At 43.9% G+C, this 19841-nt stretch overlaps 1 protein-coding gene across 1 annotated transcript in view; it reads right to left on the minus strand.

The window, feature by feature from the left end:
* Positions 1 to 19841, minus strand: part of DMRT1 (doublesex and mab-3 related transcription factor 1) — a 65655-nt gene that overhangs the window by 17705 nt on the left and 28109 nt on the right. The window contains exon 4 of the mRNA XM_027709747.2: positions 12549 to 12711. Coding sequence (XP_027565548.1) covers positions 12549 to 12711 — 163 coding nt within the window. The remainder of the gene's footprint in view (positions 1 to 12548; positions 12712 to 19841) is intronic.

Consider the following 19841-nt stretch of genomic DNA (forward strand, 5'->3'; position numbering starts at 1 on the left):
AAGGGACTTTTGCCGGCTTCTGCAGGACTTCTGCATTACACCTCTGATGGCCCGTCAAAGCCCAAACTCCCCCTGCCAATCTTGAAAGGCGGGAACCAGGCTAGACACAGAAACTCTGTGCAGGCCCAGGGAGAGGCTGGAGGCTCGAGGTATGGCCCGTGACACTAACCATGGATATAATAACTCATAACTTCTTGGAGTGTGGGGGCTTCCCTCCTTCACCCTCAAGAGATCAAGGCCACCACTTCAACTGACAGACATGGAAGCGGTAACTACCAAGTGTCATCGCTGGACCCCGTGGGCGGTGACTGTATACGTCTGTCCACTCTCAGCTTTTCTTTCCCTTACTGTCCCTTAGCTTTACCCTGTCTTTCCTTTCTTTCCCTTATGCATTTTCCCCCCAGGGGTTATCCCTATGATAGATAATATAGATGACAACACCCAAAATGCTAGCATACCTGTTAAAACAAAATTGTTAAAATAAACCCTACCTATATACGTTTTCAGACGCCAATAATTCAGTGTCATTTCATTCTAATCCACCCCAAGGGAATTATTGATAAGAACCTGGGTTACTCCCCTCCCCTTTTTCTGGGGTGGGTCGTAACAGTAGCCCTGGTGTCTGTCCCCTACCCTGCTCTGCAGGGTTACATACATCATGTGCAGGCAATGTAATCTGGTATTATTTATACATGCAATATAAATATGTATATTTATAAAACAGGGAGAATGAATGATGGCCTGTCTGCTCCCACATGATGATTCCCTGTTATCCTGTGCAGTTACACACAGCGCTCCAACATCCCTCAGCAACTTTGCCCACTGCTTGTAGGAAGGCTACTTCTTTTCTATTCTCGGAAGAAGTTTACTCTTGAGACAGGGGAAAGGAAAGGAAAAGAAAGGAAATTACTCATGGCATGTAAGCACAGCAGTGGGAAGAGATATACCTTTCTTTGTTTTCCCTGAGATCATTCTGGTGTGTGAGCAGCATCACAGACTGCAACAACCTCTTGCCAATAGTCACAATTCGGCTCATCACCTCCCTGCAGGAGGCAAGGCCAGTCTACATCGTTCTCCAGTACAGAGCCCTGGTAACTGTGACTTCTTCCTTTTCTTTAGGGATCAGTAGCAAATGCTTCCTTTGCCAGAGTTTCTCACAATCTGCAGAAACTTTACAAGCAGCAGAAACTGCAGAAGAACTAGCTCAGCTGGAGATTCTCACCTGAGCTGCAAAGCTAGCATGAACTGCAAGGTGCTCAACATAGCAAAAAATTATAGCTGAATATGGAGTGAGTATTCTCTTCTCTGAACCAGCTAAGTTATGAGGATGCAACTGCACATTAAAGCAAGAGGCGAGCCATAACACTGTTTGTTACAATTACAAATCATGCCTGGGTAAGCACAGTTATCACTACCATCCTGACAAGATGTATTCTTTTATCACTTTATGATAAAGTCTGATAAATGATTTCTATCAACTTCTGCTTGCAGTGGGAAAAATTCTGTATCCAGAGGTAATAAAATCAGAGCGTCAAAGCCACATCAGGTGTAAAGGACACAGGTCAACCGACAGCGTGTATTTTTTCAGTGAAGTACCCAAAATCCTTTAAAGTGTGCGGACAAATCCCACATAGCCTCATCAGCTATGGTAACATCCACCATACTGCACAAAGAGCAACTCAAACATGCAGAAGGTTAAGTCCAGAGGTGCAGTGGGTATAAACCACTGGTCTCTCACATGTGGCTCTGAAAGGCTTCTAACTGCAAGAGAGACTGAGGTGAAACTGCCCTCTATTAGAGAATGTAAAGCAAAAGAGGGAAGGTGTCCAGGAAAAGCTAACAGAGCCATTATGTATTCCAGGATGGCACCCTGGCAGGTGCTTAGAGAGCGAGCGATGCCCAGTGTGGGACCCAGCACTGTCATAAGTGCTGTGCAATGTGCTATCCAGTATCAGCTCTCCCAGTGCCTGCTCACTGCTGCACCCTCCAAGAGGGCCAGCAGGGGCGAAGGGTGTGCGGCAAAACCGCTCATTTTCAGACTGGGATTGATGGGACACCACGAACCTCTTTTCATAGGAGGAAACTCAAGAAAGTAGAGATTCTGGTAGTAGGTATAAACGTACTGCTTCAGATCTGCACCTGCCTTGGCTCACTGTACCGCTGATTTGAGTTTCTTCAGACTAGACCGATTTTCCTCAAACCCTTGTTTTACCAACTTGAAGCCCAGAACTCTTAACAAAATGCAGGCTTGAATTTTAAAAATTCTGCATCCTTTCATCCACACAAAGTACTACAAAATTAATAAATACATCCCATGAAAAAAACCTCTTTCTTTGATTGCTTATCAACTGCCCTGTCCAACCCTGCTCTGGGTGGATGTTATTTGCTGGTGAGGGTAAATGAGGTGCCACTGGCATCTGCTGAGGGTTCAGGCTGTCCCACTCTCTCTTGCCAGGGTGCTGACAAATGAAAGCATTCACATACAGTTTCCACGTGAGCTTAAAATTCTTCCTAGACCATGCTACAGCCTCAGTCCAGAAATATCTGCGTTCCTACAAAACCAGGTGAAAAGCCATCAAAAATACAGTTTGTTTTACTGCTCCTGCAGCAGGACTAGAATTTTCCCCCAGATCAAACAGTAAGGGCTTTTCAGCCATCCTGGCATGAATCAGCAGAACTCATGAAACAAACCTGTAATTCTGCAATTGTCCAATACGAAGTTGCTCTGTGTGCTTTTGAGTGAGCATAACATAAAGACTGCATTTAGAAAACAAACTACTAAAATGAGTCTTTTAATCAGGAAAAGAACTGAATTAGCATGTCATAGCTAGGCTTTGAGAACGAAGATTTGGGAAGGGCTCTACCCACGTTTGTCACAAGCGCGTTGGTGGCTAAAAAGGCCAATATGAGACAGGCACGTCCGGTTGCAAAAGGCACAGCAGAAAGACTCCTTAGGTGGTATATTCTGCAAGGCACGATTCTTTCTGCATTGTCTTTTCTCCTCAAGAGTGACCCTGCGTGCGTTCTCAAAAGCATCAGCAGCGTTATAGATGGTGTGTCTCCAGACCTCCCGACTGGAGGCCAGAGTAGACCAGTTATGGTGATCAATCTGGCCAAGGCTGAGATGTTGTTTCAGGGAGTCCTTGTATCTTCTCTTCGGGGCTCCTCTCTTGCGGCAGCCGGTGGCAAGTTCACCACGGGCTAAGAATCGCATGCTGTGTGCCACCAGGCTCCGGGGACCCGGAAGCCCCCACGTGCTGCTGAATTAGCATGTAAACAAACGCTTAAATTACTTTGTTTCCAGGAATTCCCTTCAGAACTTATAAAGTTATTTTAATATTGCTCAAATCTTCACTAGTCCAACCTCAGTTAGAACATGGATCAGTAATTTATGAAAAGGCTTTAATATAAGGAAAAATTAGTTACCAGAGCCTATATTGAATATGCCTCACATTCTCAAATCGATTTTGACAGCTGCTGTTACAGCTAATGAAATGATCAAGTATGATTAATACTGTCATGAATCACGGTTAGCAACTTGCTTAGTTTAGAAGATAAAAAAATGTCTATGCCCAACAACTGTCTGTCCAGCTAAGCCCAAAATTCAAATTTTTATGGAAGATGACATGTTAAAAAGTAATTTCCCTGAAGAGATCTACAAAACATCACAGTGCACATGCACAACCTGCAATGTAAACCAAGGCCTGCAGAAGTGTGGTATGAAATCTGCTCACCATCCTTGTAATGAGTGCCAAAGGGAAGCCACATGCAGCACAGCCACTGGAGACTGTAAGTAGCAGCAATGAGAATGCACAAAACAAGACAAACAGCTACGAAAAGATCAAGTGACCCACTTAAATACCTGCTCAAAATCTGCAGATGTACATGATTACCCCTTCCTTTCTTGTCTTATTTCAAAATTTAGCCCATCCACTTTGGCTCTGCTCCAATGCTGAGTCTTGCATCCACTCCCACTAAACAGCGAGAGGGAAAAGCAGCCCCCTTCTGCAGCCTGGCTGCAAAGAGGGGGAAAGAAGAAGAGGGCCTGGCCACAAGGCCTGCCTCTCTCTCTCTCTCTCGCTTACCAAGAGGCTGCAGGGCTCCCCTCTCCCCCCCGGAGGGGGGAAGGAGCCCAGCCACCCCGTGGCCTTCTACACCCACACATAGCAGAAACCAACAGAAAAAACTGCCCACACCTTCCGGTGCTGTGTATATATGATTTTGAGCAGAAGCGAACAAGACGAGTGGTGATTGGCCCTCCAGGGAACACTGCCCTGGCACCCGATCACCTCTGAGCCCCCGACTCCCACGGGGGCAATCTCAAACCATGACACTCTGCTATGCATCTTCTCAGCTGTCTGCAAATAAAGAGCAGACAGAGGCAAGGCTTTTTGCTGTTCTTCAGGGTAATTTCTTAACTATATCAAACCAGCCTGCTTAGCTGAAGAGCCCTCTATGTAACTTGAATGCTTGCAGAAAGCAGTTCATCAGGCTCAAGGACATGGTATCAAGATACTTTTTGCATACCCGGACTACTTGACCTCTCTAATCCTATAGCAAGGTGCCACCTGTCGCTCTGAAGTGTTACTCTTGTCTGGCATGGCATTTCAAGGGCCCATGTTCATGTAAAAATACTATACATAGGAAAACTCAAAAAAGGGGCACAACTTTGGTGCACAGAAATCTAGCTAGAAAGAAACATCTGATCTCTTGTGCATATTTCTGGGGCACGTGGCATTCCTTCCATTCCAGCAATGCTTTTACCAAAGTGAAACTTTTTGTCTTAAGCAGGGAGACTGCTTCCAGCATGCCCTTTCTTGTGAAACCACTGGAAGAAGCTCTTTACAGAGCTGCTCCAGTTTGGTGAGGTTTCTCCAATGGCTCGGTACTGTTGTCTATACAGCATCCAAGCACAGAGGCAAGGATGTCTCTTTAAATGCAAATCCAGGAAAAATCTGTGTCACTTTCATTACCACAACTGTAAAACTAGGGATACCTGCTATTTGAATTCTAGAAAGGACTATGAAAAAGTGTTTTAGTGTTGGAAGCTATTATGCTGACCAAAAAAACCTATTACTAGAAAAGTTCTTCATAAAATGGTGTTTGCTTATTTATGCAAAACTGCTGACGTTTCCTGTATCAAAATACCAGCTTTTCTTACTTGTGTTTGGGAGGAGGTTCAGACTCCAGCTTAATGTTCAAGCTGCAAATGCAGCACTGCTCTAGCACTTCATTACTTGCGTTTCCAACTACTGTGACACTTGAACAGGAAAATAAAAATTCAAATCCATCCACCAGCTAGAGGAAAATTTTAAATGCAAGACATTCACCATGGCCACAGACATGAGGAGTAATTACCTCAACATTTCACATAATGATGACATAGGCTTTACTCCATGCTATCTTTAAGACAAGATAACTACTCTAAAAGCTAAAGTGTCTGCAGATACAATGATGTTTATCCTTTGCATCCTTCTATTTGAACGTTAAATTTTTCTGCCACTCTCCCTAACCTGGAAAACACTTTCATACAGATAAGGAAATACTGAACTTTTACACAGTGGAAACAGGACCCAGAGCCAGGCACCCACTCCTGATCCAAGCATGCACTTCCTTGCTCTCTCAAAGCAAGGCCTTGGACAGGTTATTTCACACATATAAGTGCTGGAGAGGATGACTGAAAATCAGTGGAAGGTGCTATCCAATTCTGGGCAGTGAGCCAATCCTAAAAAGCTCCATGAGCGAATGAACAAACGAACGAACAAAAGAAACCAAGCAACTGTCCCAGAGAAATCAATGGGAATAAGGCACTTAGCTTTTGGAGATGAAATACCCTGTTGTGAACCACTTTTAATTTCCCCACTTCTCAACTTATCTTCCAAAAGAAACATGTTTTATAGTATACTTTGCATGCACAAGGTTTGACAACAACTTCTCATACATATTTTCCTCCCATTGCTCTTGCAGAAAAAAGGAGAGGGAAATATTTTGCACTACTGAGTACAAAATTCCCCTCCAACCTAGAAATTACTATTTAAAACTTATACCTAGGTGACCTAACGATGTCCTCTGAAACATCCATTTGCCATTTGTCACTGGTTTATCAACTTTTTCTCCCCATTTTTTCCAGTTTCTGCTGACAGAACAGCAGTTGTGCTTAGTTGGAAGCAAAACCATTTTACTTAGAAACACTTCAAACTGCAAGGTTGACTGATGGCGTTTTGCCATTCAGAAAATGTCAGCCCATTACTACATGCAAGACACTGTAACATGCTATGACCCCTGGTACAAGAGTCAGAAGTTTCCTGAGATCTTTGTATCATTGATAAAAACAAAGACAGTGTAAATGAGTGATCTGGTAATTCATCTCTCCTCCATTTCATTATAACTGGTCTAAGCAGGCAGTTAACTTAGCAGTAAAAAATTAATGAAATGCTCTGACTGAAATACTAAGACATGAACTGGCAAAGCCAGTTTGCTTTGTTGCATTCAATCGCAGCTGAAGTGTGGGTAATAGGTTGTATGTGTTGTAAGACCATTCCCACCTTTCGAAAATGTGGTTGCAAAATCAGTTTTTTATTTTGACCTGCAGCTCCTCTGAGAGCAGCTTTATCCTCCTGCAAAATTTCTGGGTTAATGATACCTAAGTCTTCATGGAGATCTTAAAAAAAGTAGTTATAGGCTTGCAGCAGGAGTTTAGGTGAAGTTTTACAGTCTACATTATATAGCAAGTTAGACTAGATGATGCTAAAATGTTCCCTACTGGATCTAAAATCCATCAACATGTATTTTTAGAAAGAAAGTAAGTCTCTGAGCATGGAAACCACTTCAAACATACAAAAGGAACAAGTAAAATACTATTTATTTATTTAAAACATGCAACAGAATTTTCCTCTAACCCTGCAGAAACACATCACTAGGATTCATAACAAAAGAGGCATTAGACAGAAAGCTCAGCCCAACAATCAACAGAGACACTTAAGAATGTATCTTTTGTATGAGACAGCACTTGCAGCACAGGCAATCAGTACTTTGGAAGAATGATCCACTCTCTTTAATACATAGGATCCACTGCTCACACAGCCTGCTGGCTGATTCAGCACTCATACAGATAACTATTAATACACAGGCAAAAACCCTCTAACTCTCTGAGGACTGTGAAAAGCACCAGAAGAAAAATGTCACGGGAGTGTAAATCAAAGACTAACAGCCTGAGTATATTATTTTGTCTGTAGATGGAAAAAGTAAAAACAGCCATCTCCTCCAGGAACACGCATAAGGAAAAGGAAGACGCTTCTAAGAAGCCTGTTAAATGGTTATGATCATGCTCACAGGTTCAAGTTTCTTCCAAAAACACTGGTGCCTTTTTCACCCACCAGCTCCCTGCTATGGAAAAACACTTCTTCAGAGTCTGGAAAATGCTGTTTGATCTCAGTAAATTACATCTCACTGCTTGTCGGTTTCTGATTGATGGTGTAACTTAGGGAACAATATCTGTGTGTGGAATAGTGTCTGGAGAAGCAGTCAGGGATTATTGAAAATACAGTATTTATGCAGTTTAAAAATCAGTGGCACATTGCGTACAACTTTTTTCTAGAGTGATGAAAAATTACTGAAGTGCATTTGGGAACAAAGGGTGTAAGGTCTTTTGTCTATTTGTAAGAACACTTGACTGGTAAGACTTCTTAGTGAGTTAGTAGTGATGGATGAGAGAAAAAGTGTCAACTGCAGTTGAGCATAAAACCAGCTGCTACTCCAACCAATGGGCAGAAAGGAAGACGTCACTGTTCAATGGTGGTTAGAGAAGAGGGAATAAAATAAAGTTGAACAAAAGAGAAGGAAAATGAACCAAGGATCACTGATTTCTCTAAGCCATTTAAACCTACTGGAGAAGGAGGAAAAACCTAAGGTTTCATCACACTATGTGTTGTTTCTTCATCTATCTGATATGTCACAGTTAGCTGGAAAACTTTCAGAAAACAGCCACTACGAAAGAACAGCCACCTTCTCAGCATAAGTAATTCTGGAGTTACTGAAGTCAAGGGCTCAGTGCTGACTTACTCAAGCCACAGGTTTGACTTCACACACACTTCACCTTCCAAAATCTCATTTGAATCCTTAAGGTCCTGTCATGACACAACCACCATATTTTTCACAACACAAACAAAATAGACACCAAGACTTCAGCCCCAGAAAGACCATGACTGAAAACAATTACGGAACCTACACAAGATAAATCCTTCCCCCAGATAGAAAGAGTAGAAAACTAGTTTAAATGTAGAAAAGCAGCAGAGAAGCAAACGAAGACGGATGACGTTGCCAACGGTGCGACTGTGAAAAAACCCAAAAACTTGGCAGGTGTGAAGTAAATGAAAAGAAATACTTCCTGCAGACCATACAAAATTAAACTGCCAAATCCACCAATTGCTACAGACAAACAAACTGTGAAAAGCTTATTGTCCTGGTTCTGGCCCAGGTAAGCAGGAGTGGGTGTGGCCAAGACCCTAATGTTATTCAATACCCTCTGACATCATTGTTGGGGGACGGAGCAGAGGGACACACTCACTTCCAAGGAGAAAGGATGTTCCTTTGTGATAGGGGGAAAGTGTGGCAGGCGTAGGGTCTGTCTGCCATTGTTTTTCATTGTCCCAGGCTTGGTGAGCATTTTGCATGTAAATCACTCTCTCTTTGAGAACTTTTGTTATTAGTATTGTTGCTGTTACTATTTTCTTATCTCATTATTCACTGTTCTTATCTCAACCCGTGATCTTTGCCTTTTGTGCCTCCAATTGGAGGGGTGCAGGAGGGGAAGCAGCAGCTGTAGTTTTGCCAGGAGTACTGAAGTGGAGAATACCAGGGCAGCCTTAACTGTCACCCAGCATGGGGCATGAAGGGCTGAGGTAACAACAGATCTGCCCAGAGCGGGTGGAAACAAAGTTCATCTAGGCATTTGTGTATTAGGTACAGAGTCATTGGTCACAATGTTGTTCTGTCTGTTCATGTGGGTGTGTATATTCTCCTATGTGTTTCTTGTAGGGATCTTTTTCAGAGCAGGGAGAGGAATCAGGATTGCTCTGCTGATGTACTGTGTGATATCAGTTTTGGTGTGGTAACACCAAGGGCAATGAGGGTTATTTGGGATTGTATTCAATGCCGCTCTCCTGTCCTGGCCTTGGGTGCTACTTCTGGCAACTCATTAACAATGGTACCCAGCCTGCTGGGGGAAGAGGGGAGGATGATTTTCGCCAGCCTTTCACCCCTTTTCCTCCTTCAGTCCTGTTATAACAGCTTTTGAGAATTTTTAATTTCCTTTGGATGTTAAGGAAAGCATGGTTTTGTTGCTCGGTCTGCCAGGTCTCCTCAGTGCAGTCTACACCATGTTTAGAGTCAAGAAAGAGATTTCTACGAAGGTCATACAGAGATCTGCCCCAAGAGTCAGTAAGTCACGAGCGGCATGGAATGTGGGAGAAAATAGGCCAGTCTGGGGGGAAATTCTCTGTTCCAATGGTCTGGAAGTTCACCCCTGAACAACAACAGGACTCCTAAAGTGACAGAATATTTGCAAGGAAATGCTGGGGCAACTCCAGAGAGGAGTAATTTATTCCAGTTTGCTGGGCCCTGGCTACTATTTGTAGTCACTAGACAGCACCCACAGAGGGAGGAGGAGGAAAGCAGACCAACAGGTACCGTGTATACTCAAACTGCTGCTGAGCCAGAGGAACAACTTATGCCAGTAGCAGTTGCTCCTATACAGAATAAGAAGTCCAAGGTAAGAAGCAGGGCCCTTGACACAGGAGGAAGAGGCAGGGCTAAAGATAATCACCAGCTCCCTATCCCTAGGTGAGCTGCAAGATATGCAAAAAGATTTCAGTTGCCAGTCAGGTGAGGCCCTGGTGACCTGGCTGCCCCAATGCTGGGATATTGCAGCCCACAATATGACACTAGATGGTAGTGAAGCCAAGAAACTGGGATCCCTGTCCTTGCATGTTGGCACTGACAAGGGGATTGGGAAGAGGACAAGAGTCTCTCAGCCTCTGGAGGTGACTCCTGTCAAGCAGGAGGGAAGGTATTCTCTCAAGAATGGTCTAATAGTGCAACCAAGCAGGTGGAAGACCATGAAGAAAGGTATCCAGTACCTGAGAGAATCAGCTGTGCTGGAGGTAATCTATATGGATTCAAATAACGAGCAGTCCCCTGTAAATCCAGATGAGGTCCACTGTCCACAATCCATGTGGTGGAAGTTTGTACAGAGCGTGCCATCATCGTATGCCAACTCATTGACATCACTGGCAGTGACATTAATGAAAGAAGAACGAACAGTGCTCCAGTGACTATCCAGCTCTGGCCATATGGAGATCTTTTCTCCTCCCTACCAACCTGCACCTCGGATGTGGAAAGACTGTCCAAGACTGTGGACAGATTTGAAAGATTTGTACAAACTAGAGAGGAAATGTCCCATGCCCCACCAGTATGGACCAGAGTTTCTGCTATTGGGAGCAAGCACCCCCCACCCATTTGAGAGAGTGGGTACACACCACGAGGTAACCTGTGTTTTTATCTGCATGACCAAGGAAAGGATGTGAGGAAGTGGGATGGAAAACCCACCTCTGTCCTAGAGATGGGTACGTGAGTTGAGAGGAAGAACAACCACTGCAGGAAGTTCTTCAAGGATAAATGCTGCTCCAGTTTCCAGTGGACAAGTCCTCTAACAGAATAAAAGGGCTTGATGTTACTTCTGATCCTCTTGAAGGGAATTCCCAGTCATATTTACAAGAAGTGAGCAACAAGTACTATGACCAGAACTAAAAGAGCTTTGCCTCCAGCCAGGTAGAGGAAAGTGACAGTTGGATCTATTGGACTGTGTGGAGCTGATGGCCTGGCACATCACACCCACAAGAGTATAAGGCTTTTGTTGGACATCAGCACACAATGTACCCTGATGCCATCAAGATGCAGGGGCAGAATCCATCTCTGTTTCTGAGGTGACATGGGAATCTCCACAGCTGACTGTACTGGAGGCTGAAGTGAGCCTGACTAAGCTAGTTTACTCCAGCAGAGACATGTTAACACCTATGTATACACTCTGCCTGCTACTGGAGTAAGGGAACAAGGAAGCGAGAGAAACACTGTCAAAACCACAGGGTAAATTCATCAGCACTTTCCTGGAAATTCCTGCAGATTATAACAATCCTTAGGAGAGCCTGAAACAAAATATGGAAAGAAAGATTTATCTGCAGTAGTTTTAAATTAACTAATGCAGTGTGATTAAGTTTGAAAAAAAATAGAAGCAAGTCTACAAATGGCTTTGTTATCTGGCTGAGATGCAGAAACAGTTCTCACATGTGGTTCAGATAGAAAAGGACAGCAAAGGCTCAATGGAAGATCTCTGCAAAAAATCACAGACAGTATTTCCAAGAAGAGAAGAAAGGTAATTCTGTGGCTGGGGAGAAGATAATTATTTGCTCCTGTGAGAAAGCAAGGTGGTAAACACCAAAGACAGCACCTCAAGTGAGTCTATGTACAACTGAAGAGACATACACAGGTGCAAACGTGCAACTAACTGGACTCCTGAACCACAAGACTTCTGAAGTACAAGCTTGCACTACTGTACACTAACAGCCTTACTTAGCCACCACAATACAGGCCTTCCAGAAACAGTCACTGTCTTTTAAATGCCTACTTTCTGATGTTTAGCTTCCTTCCCAGAACCAACTCGCATTTCCTGGGTGCCTGCCCAAGGCAAGCCAGTTCCAGGCTTTGTGAGGTATTGGATTATTGTATTTATTATTGGCTCGGACCAGTTCAAGTGTATCTCTGTGAGGGAAGGGACAGGTTGAATTTCATGAAGGTGAGGTGATTCCCTGTTCTACACCCCAGCCCCACTGGGCCTTTTTGGGCAGCCTCAGAGCAGCTGTCAGTCATTGGCACACTGGAGCACTCCCCCAAACCACAGCCTAGAGCCCTTAACCCAGCCCCAGACTGGCTGGTACACTGGATGTCCCACCTGGGGGGGGGTGGCCACAGTGGGCCAGAGCAGACAGAACCAACACCATCCGGCCATTGCGTGGTCATGGCCCTGACATCTTCTGGACTCCTGGTAGTTGGATCTGCACTGGATCTGGGGTGCTAGCTATAATTCTCTCCTTTCTTTCTCTCTCTTTCTTTACTTCTTCTTCTCTTCATCTCCTTTATTGGTATTTGGGCAACTTACAGCTGGATGGGTTGGATTTTGCTAAGTTATATGGGTTAGCATGTGCTAAGTCAATGCTTTGTGGAATGCTTCTTTTTGTTGAATGTTGCCCTTTAAAGGGTTGCCAAATTTCCTTATTTTCTAAAGTTTGCCCGTAAAAGTGTGTCATTTGACCTCCTGAGAAACGTGTGCAGTGTCTTCTCCCGTGTGCTCTCTAAGGGCCTTAAAACTGAAGACTCCTTCTAATAGATCCAGTGAGTAGACTTTTGGAGCCTTGTACATTTTTGAAGTAAAACCCCTACAATGAGCTTGTACCTCAAACCTGGGGTCTCACAGGTGCCCCTGTGGGTGCACTTACCTCTTGCTTTTGACTCCGAGGAGGAGGGGATGTCCTCAGAGGTCAGGATTTGGGGAAGGCACATGGGAGCGCCAACCCCCTGTCCCAAGTAGGAAGCAGGTGGGTAGTAGGAACACATGCGGTACTGGGAGCTGACAGTGTGGTGTCTCTCCATGCCCTTCACCTGTTGAGAGAGAGAAATACAACAGCAGCCTGTGAAAGCCAAGCCCCAGCAGCACAGGCGCACCCCACTGACACACAAGCACGTGGCTTTGAAGGAGGTCACAGCGGGTGGATGGTAAGTAAAATCCTGACATGCTGGCCTTGGGTTTTTGCTTTGGTGCGTTCACAGTGCGCCCACACCGATCAGCTACAGGGGAGCTGGCATGGTATGGGATGTGACCTATCAGCAGCAGCACACTCATGACTGTTTAACATTACCACAGATGAAGCTGCACAAGCATGTACCCTTCACCACAAGCAGGTCCCCTGCTTACAGCACAGACAACAAGTGTTCCAGACCCCTTCAACTGCATGCACCTGGCCAGTGTCAGAGGTGAAGTATCCATCCAGGTCCTACACCTCTCCAGAGACTAACCCATCTCAGCCTGGTGGTAACTGTTCTGCCAGAGACCCAAAGGGTGGCTAAGGAGGACAGTCCTGCTGACTGTCTCACACAGGACATGCTCCATGGCATCTGAGCAGTGACACACGCAGACAAACACACTATTTTTGTTACAACACTGGGAGATGGGAAAAATATTTTCCTGAGTTACCCAGAGAAAGCAATCTGTGGATAGACTACATGGGAAGACAGTAGTGGAGCCACAGATGGGCACCACAGATGGGCACCAGTCCACCAGACAACCCCTTCTCCCTCCTGTAGACCGCAGCAAATTGGTAACACTCACAAATCAAAGTTTATCTTACTCCAATGCCCTGAAATCATCCAATCTGATCAAGAACAGTAATGCTTTTTTGTGTTTTATGGAAAAACTACCAACTAGTATTATTTGTTGCAAAGCCCTACAATGCAACATGGCCTTGGTACTCCAAAAAATGCAGCCAAAGACTTCATAAGGTTAACATTTTCAACAGTAAAGGTCTCCGTAAGTATGCTGGGCAGTGAATAATTATAAGATAGAAAGCTTCTTGGCAGAGACAAAATATCGCAGTTTTGTACCAGGTGTAAAGGTATCAGTGTCAATAATAATGCACGTCCAGCTACGCCATTACACAATGTCTTTGCAAGCAGACATGCTTGTCAAGCCTCTTCAGCCACCTCTCACCTCGGCTGGAGGAGCTCTGCCTGCTCACTATGGCTCCTTCGGGTCCTAGCCAGCTGCGCCTGGAGCCCTGCTCCTCAGCTCTTCCCAGGCTGCAAAGCTCAGACAGGGAGCAGCAGAGGCAGGGTGTGAGCCTGCTGTCCCAGATGGCTGCTTCATGCCAGCAGACCTCTGGGGGCTGATCCTGGCAGTAGGAGCCACCAGCACCTCCCAGAATGGAGTTATCTCTTGTTTTCCAGGGATCCCCTTAATAATTCCATATTAATTTTCATATGCCTAGCTGGAAATGGCTCAAGTCACAAAAATGCTGCTAGTGCTCTCTGAGGCAGAGGGCAACAGCCAGCTTTCTGTGCGGAGGCAGGTTTGCAGTGAGTTTAAGTACTGAGAGAAAGAGAGAAACAGAGAGAGAGAGAGGGAGGGAAAGAGAGAGAGAGAGGGAGGGAAAGAGAGAGAAAGACAGAGAGAGAATAGTGGCTGTTCACAAGAAGCAAAGTGCACCTCTGCCTGTCTTCTGACAGCAGCACAGTTGCACATACTTACACATGTACTGAGAAATCAGCAGGACTTTTTTAGTTTGTGAAAGTTAAAAGTTCTTCTATTACAAATAAAAGCAATGCTTAAGATTTTTATTTTTCTACCTCTGCATGCAGAAAAAGTTCAACGTGCACTGAAGTTTCATCCATAATAAACAGTAAATTGCTCTTAAAAAATTTAACATGTCATGCTGAGGAAACCTGAACTTGAACCACTGATATCCCCTCTCCTCTTCCAACAAAAGGCACGCTTCAGAAACTTCAGAAACAGATACCCTCAACAAAACTCAGGCCGCCTTTGCCCTGAAATTATGAATTAGCAACACAAACTGCCCAAAAGCACAGTCCAAAGGGCATTTTGAACCTGCACATCTGCAAAGCTCAAAAGCTCTAGAAGTACTGGAGAAAAAAAGCTAGCAAACTCCTCTCTGCCTGCTGTATTGCACATACTGTCTTCCTTCCCTTCATGGGCAGGGCTGTGCGCAGCACCCACAGACCTTATGTCTCCACCTCTCCCTTGTTCAAGGGCATGTCTGCACACGTACAACTGAGAAAAGGTTGCCTGCAGCAGACAAAATTATTTCAGTTGTAACTAAATGGAAGGATCATTCCCTGACACCAAACCCATCATGCACGTTTCCCTTCCCTGTACAGTGGGTGCAGTGACTCGCCTCCTTTCAAAGCTCTTTTTAGAGTTTTTCTCCATTTCTTTAAGAAACAACTCACCTAAAGCGTCTAGATGCAATGAATTACTACTACTATTATTATTAGTGTGTGGTAGCTGGCTAGCAAGAGACATGTTTTATAATCTTATTACCCACACCAAGTCTATGAACCACAGTTCAACCAACAGCCACAGGTTTGGCTCTGCGAAGAATATGCTGTTTATTAATCGCTGAAGAAAATCTAAAAGCTTTTGGCTTTGTTCTATTAAACTGTTTAGAATACACACCACAGTAAAACTGAACCATAAGGTTTCCTTTTTATACTGCTTAGCAATCCTATTTTACAGTAACAATAAAAAAACAAGCAGTTGTAAAAATTCTTGACCTTAGCGTTGCATTACAAAGGAGTAGGAGACCACTACCTCATGAGAAGGGACGTTTCCTCTGTATTAATTCCTGCAGCTCTGCATTAATTCCTGCAGCTCTGCAGCCCTGTATGTTTTTGGGTGCCAAAAAAGGAGATAAAAACAGCCCTGAGGAGGCCCTGGAATACTCAGATTATTTCCAACGAGGGCCAGTTCAGCCTTCCAAGCACTGCAGTCAGGTACCAGGTTTGGGATCCTGCCCTGGGTCCTGTCCAGGGGGAACGCTGGGGTCATGCAGGGATCACAGGGGGAGAATGCCTGGCCTTCTGATGTCTCCTTCTGCCTTCCCTGCCCCTTCCAGCCCCACAGCGAAGCCAAGTATGGGTTGGGACAGTCCCACAAATCACTCTCATTTGTATCACCACAGGCTACGTGCTGTAAGAACAAGGTATATTTTAGGTAGGCAAGTGCTGTGGTAGGGAAGGGCATGCAATGCTCTTTGCAGAGAGCAAGCTGAGCTCCTGAGTTGCTCCCCTTCCAGCCACACACTGCTTGTGCCCTGCCCCAACTGCAGGATTCACCAAGTACCTCACTGACTTCAGTGGGAGACACACATCACTGGAGCAGCACATTTGGCCTGTTCAACATTTGCAGGTTCCTTTAAATTGCATTATACAGCACACACTCAGTAGCATTTTAAAAGATGTACTGCAAGCAACAGTGGGATGCTTAAAATTCATAAACAAATAAATATGGCCCGATTAAAAGTCCATGCATACAGTGCCTTCTTTCCCTGTGCCTTGTAAAGTCAATATGAGGAACTGAGAGGCAGCTACAGTTTGCCCACAGACAGAAAAAGTTGGAAACAAGACTTGTTCATCACTGAGCAAAACAGTCAGTGCAGCCCTACAGCTATGTCCAACAGTGATAAAATACACAGCAAAACTCAGAGAAATCTAAGTAAAATGCTCTCGCATCAGACCAATCCTGCAAAAAAGCTTTCTCAACAGTTGGTGGGGAAAAGCATGTACAGCCTGGCTTCTCTTTCCGAGCTCCTGGCAGCATCTGCATAACCTCTACGCATCATCTTTACGGAGAAACAGATGAAGAGAGGAGGAGGCCAGATGAGAGACAGAAAAGAGTCAAAGCAGGTTCAAGTGGTGACTCAGTTTTCCTGGGAGACTAGAAAATGGTCCTGCCCTTCCCAGATGATTCATTTAGGCAAAACATGGGTAATTCTTTTATTTGCAGAAGCTGCCAGACACAATCTCCTTGAGAGCAAGTCAGTTATTTTAGCAGCATCTCCACATTCAGTTGATCCTGACTATTTCCAAGAAGGACAACAAGCAAGAGAAGGTCGTGGATGCTATCTTGGGTAACAAGGGCTGCAAAAATTTCAAAGCAACAGAGGAGATCAAAGTGCAATCCTTCAGCTCTGCCACTGGTGTGCCACATGATCCTGGCCAAATCCCTTTACACAGGATTTCCATCCTTCTGTCTCACCCATGACTCACCAACAGCTGCCCTAAACAAAAACCAGTAATTATGGAAAGACAGAAAAACTCTGTTAGAAGTTTTAACACAGCCTCTTCCTTCTGCCTTGATCTTAAAGCCAACTTTAGGGTGCATAAAATTTCATTTATGTGTTGTTTCTTGCAAAGAACAGGATTCACGGGTCAGATTTTGGCATGGGCAAGATGGCATCCACTAGGCAATGGAATGGAAATCCAGACATCAGGAAGCTCCACTCTGTCACCTGTGGGCTGTGTGACTGTGGCAAGTTATTTAACACTTCCCTGCCTCAGTCTGTGCAGCTGTAAACCAGGGTTGCTGCTACTCTCCCACCTTGCAATGCTGCTGCCCATGGCTAACCCCTCACAACTACTATTTCACTCATGCTGCCCAAGGTGGCTTTGTTTCATTCCTAAAACCAGCTAAGCATATTGTCCAGCACAAGGGAAAAATGAGTCTATGATACCCCGCCTGGATTTACTTTGATTCTAGCATAGAAAATACAAAAGACATCTATATCTGTCTCTCCTTGATAGACAAACTTAATTAACCTTTGCTATTCTGTTCCAACCTATTCTTTTAGACAAAGGCAGTGACCCATAAACAATATGTTACCATCAGAATCTCAACTGCAGTGACACCTAGAGATATAGCTCTATCAGCGGTATCGGAAAATAAACCGCTTAGATTAGCTCCTCCAAGAAATACGGATTGCATTCATGTCACACATGAGCTGTCAGAAACATTAGGATACTTTTAGCATAAATCTGTAGTGTGAAGGGTATGTTATGAATACAGTATATAATACACTGCTTACACATAAAATCTGGATTGTCTTGGGTGACTTGCACAATGTGTATATATTTACACACACATGCACACATTTTACACTGACTTTTGGAGAGTTAGACTGCACATTTCTGTACAGAAGGACAGGTTTTTTGAAGAAAAACTAGGCTATAAACTAACAGCAGGCTATAGAAGTTGAAAAGATCCATCCTTTTTTATTAGCAAGCAGCTATTTTTCAAACTGCTGGCTGTCCTATCACAGCAACACTTTTCTGGATTTACTAAAGGACAGTTTGTTAAGTTTGGTACTTCTAAGAAATCCTTACCAAACAGTTTCCTACCTCAGCAATGCTAAATATTTCACTTCCAAATTTTAAATGTAATTCCCACATCAGAACATGAGTTAAAATTTCTCAGTCTGACTCTCACCAATATTTATTTTAGATTTTAGCACTAAACCAGTATAAAGAAAGAACAAAAAAGTTGAGGTTCTGGAAAGGAGAATACTGGTTTGCCAAGCTGCATTAAAAATAAAAAAAGGGGGGGGCGGGGGGGGGGGAAGAAATTACATGAAATTCTGAAATTTGTCCAAAATTTTCACACCAGCCTTAACCCTTTTCTGAAGCAGGATCCCTGGAGTTACCAGAGTAACAAAGAAACAGTGTGGGACCACATTCTGCATCTTGCTGATTTTTAATGGCCTATTTGTAAGAACCAGACATTTTAACATGTTTTGGGGATGATGCTGACTTACAATGAGTCCAGATGATCCTTATGCTGTGGGTCACACACCAGCAGTTTCATTGCCAGCTTAGGAAACCAAATCTGATTAGATTAGGGCGTGTCCATCCAAGTTTTACTTTTGTTGTGGTAGAAAAGACTGCAGTAACCTCATCATTTCCAACTGCTGTCCCTAAGCAGTTACAGTGAAACCAGTTTCAGAAGCACCAACTTTCAAGTACCCCAGCACATTCTGACTTGCAGTACTAATGTCAGAGAACTCCTTTTACTGTTAATTGCATTTAATCAACACAAATTCCTGTTGTAATGAACAACTGTGAGACTTTCAAGGGAGAGTCCAGATGCTCACGCAGAACTAAAGTCAAAGGAGATGCACAGTAACCATCAGATCTGCTACGTTTCCTCACCAACCTAAGCTTGTCTTTTCCTCAGGTGCAACACCAGACATATCTGATTATCTGCCTTAGAGCTGGCAGAAGCAGCAGAATATAAATGATGGAAAAGGTCTCGACCAAAACAAAAATCTTCATTATTCTTATCAAATCTTATGGATACAGCTTCTGGTATCCGTGTATATAAATGAACAAAACCTACACAGAAATATATAAAATATTTGCACCTCTATGAATCCAGTCAAGCATACAAGCCTCTACAAAGAACAAAGACTAATGAAATCTGACATTAATCTACATTAAAGATTCAGTGATTCAGTTTATTTGCCAAGGTTCAATGATGCATTAATCCTCATCTCATCCCACACACACTCACACGTTTCCTCCCTGGCTATTCTCCCTTGCTCCCTAAATTCTGAAACAGCAGACAGCTGGGCTGCTCAAGGCTTTATCTGCATCCAGAAGTTATCTTACTTTAAGTATGCTACTCTCTCTAGGTGGTTACAGTTATTCCAGGATGAGTGGAATAACTCACCAAGTGAGTTTGGAAAACCCAAGTGTCTTGTCTACACAGCTTAAACTAGGATACCTGCCAGTGAGCACATCAGTGGCTTCTAACCAACAAAGAAACCTTCCTGTGAGCTCACACCTTAGCAAGCTGCCCTACAGCAGGCATTGCCCAGCTATGATTTTTGGTCAAGAAATAAAAATCAAAAACTTTGGTCAAAGTTATAAAATACCAGTCAGGTAAGAAGACTCACTCTTACTGGAGACTGCTTGAGAAAGCCTGTGCATGTAAAAAAATAAGCCCACTCAGTACAGGCAGTCCAGCAAAAATCCCTGTGTAGGTAACAGCTATGTATAGGTAGGCCAACAAAACCTCCTGAAAGTGTAAGCAAGGTCTGATTCCTTTTTAAGGATCATGCTTTGACTGAAACTCTCCTGTAAATCCTTACTGTGCATGACGGAAAAAAGAATTCCTTATTCATCCTTCTCCATTTCTGTGATCTTCTCTTGCTTGTAACCCTCAC

The sequence above is a fragment of the Pipra filicauda genome, unplaced genomic scaffold (assembly GCF_003945595.2).
Source record: "Pipra filicauda isolate LSUMZ 115617 unplaced genomic scaffold, ASM394559v2 scaffold35_size7292922_pilon, whole genome shotgun sequence".
Classification (NCBI taxonomy): Eukaryota; Metazoa; Chordata; class Aves; order Passeriformes; family Pipridae; genus Pipra; species Pipra filicauda.